Genomic DNA, 3909 nt, shown 5'->3' on the forward strand with positions numbered 1-3909 from the left:
CCTTACTCGTCACGTGCGGGGAATATCCTTGTCCGAGGAGCAGCAGCATCACGATTGATCTTGGTGCCCCGTGAGCTTTTACTCCTTGTCCTGATGGCCCGCGTTCTGTCCGTGGTAGCCTTAACATGTTGATTCATTTTCGAGTACTATACCCAGAAGTTCTCCAATTTTGCATCATGTGCACCGAGGAATTTTTCTGCAGACAGTAGCATTTATTACGGTGTTGTCGAGTAACTCCCAAGGTGGAGATTTTGGTGTCTAGTTCGGAGGTGCTGCAGGAGGATGGGGGAATCTCTCACATTAGTTTAAGCTCGAATTTGTGTGCAGCTTCATCTGTAATCTAGAGCTTAGCTGTGGTAGGGTACACGTCTTTCTGGGATTGCCTGGACGCGGAAAATGAGAGCCAGGTGAGATAGAATCTGGACAGTGGGTGTGGTGTGAAGGATTTTAGCATTCACTTGTGGTCGTAGTGATAGGTTGGAGAACGTGCAGTTTCAGTGAGGGTATCCATTTTGTTGGGAGAAACAAGGGTAGTGATGATCGTTGGGTTTGCATTTTATATGTGCATATCGATCCCCAGTTCCTTTTTTGGATGGTAAATATAGTACGGGCAGGAAATTCGTTGTTGGCATGTAGCGAAAATGCATCCAACACCAGACGAAGTCTAAGTAGTGGTAGCCATGCTGAAATCTCTGTGGATAAGCTTAATTTTGTGTATAGCCGAGTGAGTGTCGGTCAGCTTATAGAAATGGCACGCGCCTCTAAACCCCTCATCGTTTGCTGCGTGTTGTTCTTTGGGACTTGGTGCCTGTATAGTCGTTTTTCTCAACGCACTGCCGTTGGATCCTCAAGGTACTCCACAGTCTACATGCATCGGGCGATCATGAAAGCTTCGCCAGCAATTTCTCCCATGTGGTTGTGCTGAGTCAGGATTGCATGAGCAGGGTGGAATTATAAGCTGGGTGATTTAGGGCTCGCGAATGAGTCTTGATTGCTTTCGGATTGTAATTTAGTGTTCCCCAGTTTGTGTGTTTTCCTTCACAACTCATTATGGGATGGGATGGGATGGGATGGGAAGCATCAAAACAAGGCTGATAGCCTGTGTTGTGTTTTTTGTTTTTACGTTGGCCAGTGTTTGGTGCTTGCAGGTAAAGTCCAGGGAGATCATTGCTGGTGCGCAATGCAATGCGGAGTAAAGCTTGTTGTTTGTGCGAAGATCGTTTATGAGGGTGCGAAATTTAGCTGACCCAGGCTCAATGCAGTGTCCTGATCCTCCCCTCCCTTTCCTCCCCACCCTTCCCGCAGTTCAGCATCCAGGTGCACGCTAGCAAGGATAGCCTCCTTCATGGTAACAGTCGAATGCTCTGCAAACATGGGAGCCTTGTTTTGAAAGTCATCGTGGGGCGAACTGCGGAGTTGATCCCCGCAGAACACAATGTAGAAGAGGCTTCTTGATGTAGACGTTTGTATGTGCAATACAATGTAGGACGAAGCTGGGGAAGGTGGGCGGGTGGTGGGCATAATAACATAGTCAGCGCAGTTGAAGGTGTGGTGCGGGACGTGTGGGTGGGGCTTGAGGAAAGTCGAGGGCTAAGGTAACTCATGAGCCGTTGGAAGCGGGAAGGAGTAAGCAAGAGATAGAGGGAGATTGATGAGAGTAAGGAGGGCAGCGGAAGGGAGAGTAGGGGCGGGAAGGACGATTTGGAAAGCGAGGGGCACCAAATTTTTTCCTCGCTGGCGTCAGACAAGGACACCCCCCGAGGGTGCGCCACTGGATCGTGTTGTTTGTGTTGTGGGTTACGATCGAAAAAAAGTTCTGAGCGGCGCAAAAGGGCTGCGCGCACGCCGACATTGCACGGGGATGCAGCCATGGCCCCTTCTGCACCTATAACATTTGCTCCTCCTCTGCCTACGCCTTCGTTTGGTTCAAGCGATAGACTCGCTGACCAATCTAATGGTCATGCATTAGGTTCCACCCAAAAACTTCCGGGCAAGAGTAATCTGAAGCAGACATCTACAGTAAATTCCACCCCTCACCCTTGTAATGGACCTTCGACCGTGGATAGCAAAGATGTTAAATTTGGTGAATGCCAAGTCGGGTGTGAAGAGAGCGGCCAAGTCGAGGGTGAAAGGGAGACGAAAGTGCAATGGCTCGATAACTACGGGAAGGATTTGACGCAGGTTTTTGAGTATGAGCCTAGGTACGATACAAAAAAAATTTCTTCTTTTTTGACTCATCAGTGGTGATGTTAGTCGAATTTGCCGAGGGGATGCGTCAACAGCAATGATTGGTACAGTGGTGTTCGAAAGCAGTTAACCGGCATCAGAGTTATCTGTTGGGTAGTACGTTTTAAGGCTTCAGAGATATTTGCGAATTCTTTTGCAGTGGAGTTGACAGTATTCAAAGTCCAGCGTCGGACAAAACTAGCTCCTAGTTGCAGCGCATGTGTCTATTTGGGGTGTAAATGCTTTCTTCGGTGTGTATCATGTGTAGAGAGTAATCGTTGACTCGTGCTTGTCACAATTTTTGTAATCCCTTCAAGAGTAGTTGGACAAAGCAGATGTTTAGGGTCGTATCCGATTGTAGCAATATGCGATTCAGACTTGTGTATAAATGAGGATTACAACCTCTGACATACCTCGGTGTGTGCGTGGAGCAGTAGCGACTCTGATGACTCTGAAGATTCTGACGACGAAGATTCATCACAAGCCTGCACATGCGTGATTCAATGACGGTTGCAGTGCAGGATCCAGCCATTTATCCAAAATGGGTCAAAGGTCTGGAGAGGGAGCCACAGGGTCTGGCCAGGTTTCATCAATCCAGTGCGTGTATTTGTATGACCGACTACTAGGGGTTCAGATTTGGAAGACAGCATGTACCGTGTGATACGTTTGGTGGATTATGAGAAAGGTGCTCAGGATGAGCCTGGACGGTGCTTCAAGTGCTTCAAGTGGGAACACCTCATCTTCTTCGAGGAGGACTGTTGTCCATCACCAGAGCTGTTTGCCAGGGACGGAGTATTTACAAAAAGCACCGTCCAGAGAAGCAAGCAGTTCTTTTTTGGACTAGCTTTGTGCGTTTGTAGGAAGCTGGCTGCTCGGAAGAATTGGGACAACTTCCAAAGTCTTGGCTCGGAGCTTGGTGCGTCCTTGATGGCGTGACCTTGATAAGCAAGCATGCAGGAAGGAAAGAGAGTGTGAAAAGCGTAGTTCAATCGGAGTTGGCGAGCTTTATCGTTGAACATGCTTAGTACCTTAATACTTCATCATGCTTCCTGGTGAATCGGATCCGAATATGGCAGGTCTAAACGTACCATACAATTTGCAGGGCGATGGGTATCGGAGGGGAGCAGGTTAATGGCGATCGACTCTTTTGCTGACACAGACTGGATGTACTGGTTGAGCCCGCGGTTTGCAGGTCTTTGACGGATAGTGTAGTTGAATTGTCATATTTGGTGACGTTGGTACCAAATTGAGGCTTGAGTAGATTCGCAACGTGGGCTGCTATCGTTGGGCACCTGTGGTGTTAGACCGGATCGTCAGATATCAGAGTTTGTCAAGGATGGGAAAGGTGAGCGTGATTGAAGACATGTAAATTGGTGCCCGTGATTCCTCCAGTTCCCCTAGCTTAATTTTAGCATGAGCTATGTCGTGTGTAAATGTTGTTTTTTAAGCCCTTTGAAGACGAGCTGTAAGGTATTATTATTGCTTGCTTGATGTGTTATGTCGAGAGGAAGCCGTTATTGGGGGTGGAGCGAATTACGTAGGTACCCTGCAAACGCGTTGCTGTGCGTGCCCAGGGTTCAGAGGTGTATTTGTATGTGTTGTGGTAACTTGGTGCGGGTACCTGTAAATCCCTCGGTATTATTGCTATTATAAGGTTTTTAACCAGCCACAACGGTGCGTTGC

At 48.0% G+C, this 3909-nt stretch overlaps 1 protein-coding gene across 1 annotated transcript; it reads left to right on the forward strand.

Moving 5' to 3' along the window:
• The first annotated feature begins 1690 nt into the window (after nucleotides 1-1690).
• Nucleotides 1691-3688, forward strand: LOC112286387 (uncharacterized). The gene is made up of 2 exons (XM_024528244.3): nucleotides 1691-2201; nucleotides 2661-3688. Exons 1-2 carry the CDS (start codon nucleotides 1870-1872, stop codon nucleotides 2731-2733), a joined length of 405 nt encoding a protein of 134 aa, XP_024384012.1. The 5' UTR covers nucleotides 1691-1869; the 3' UTR covers nucleotides 2734-3688.
• The last annotated feature ends 221 nt before the right edge of the window (nucleotides 3689-3909 follow it).

Source organism: Physcomitrium patens, chromosome 1, assembly GCF_059467195.1.
Source record: "Physcomitrium patens ecotype Gransden chromosome 1, ASM5946719v1, whole genome shotgun sequence".
NCBI classification, from domain to species: Eukaryota; Viridiplantae; Streptophyta; class Bryopsida; order Funariales; family Funariaceae; genus Physcomitrium; species Physcomitrium patens.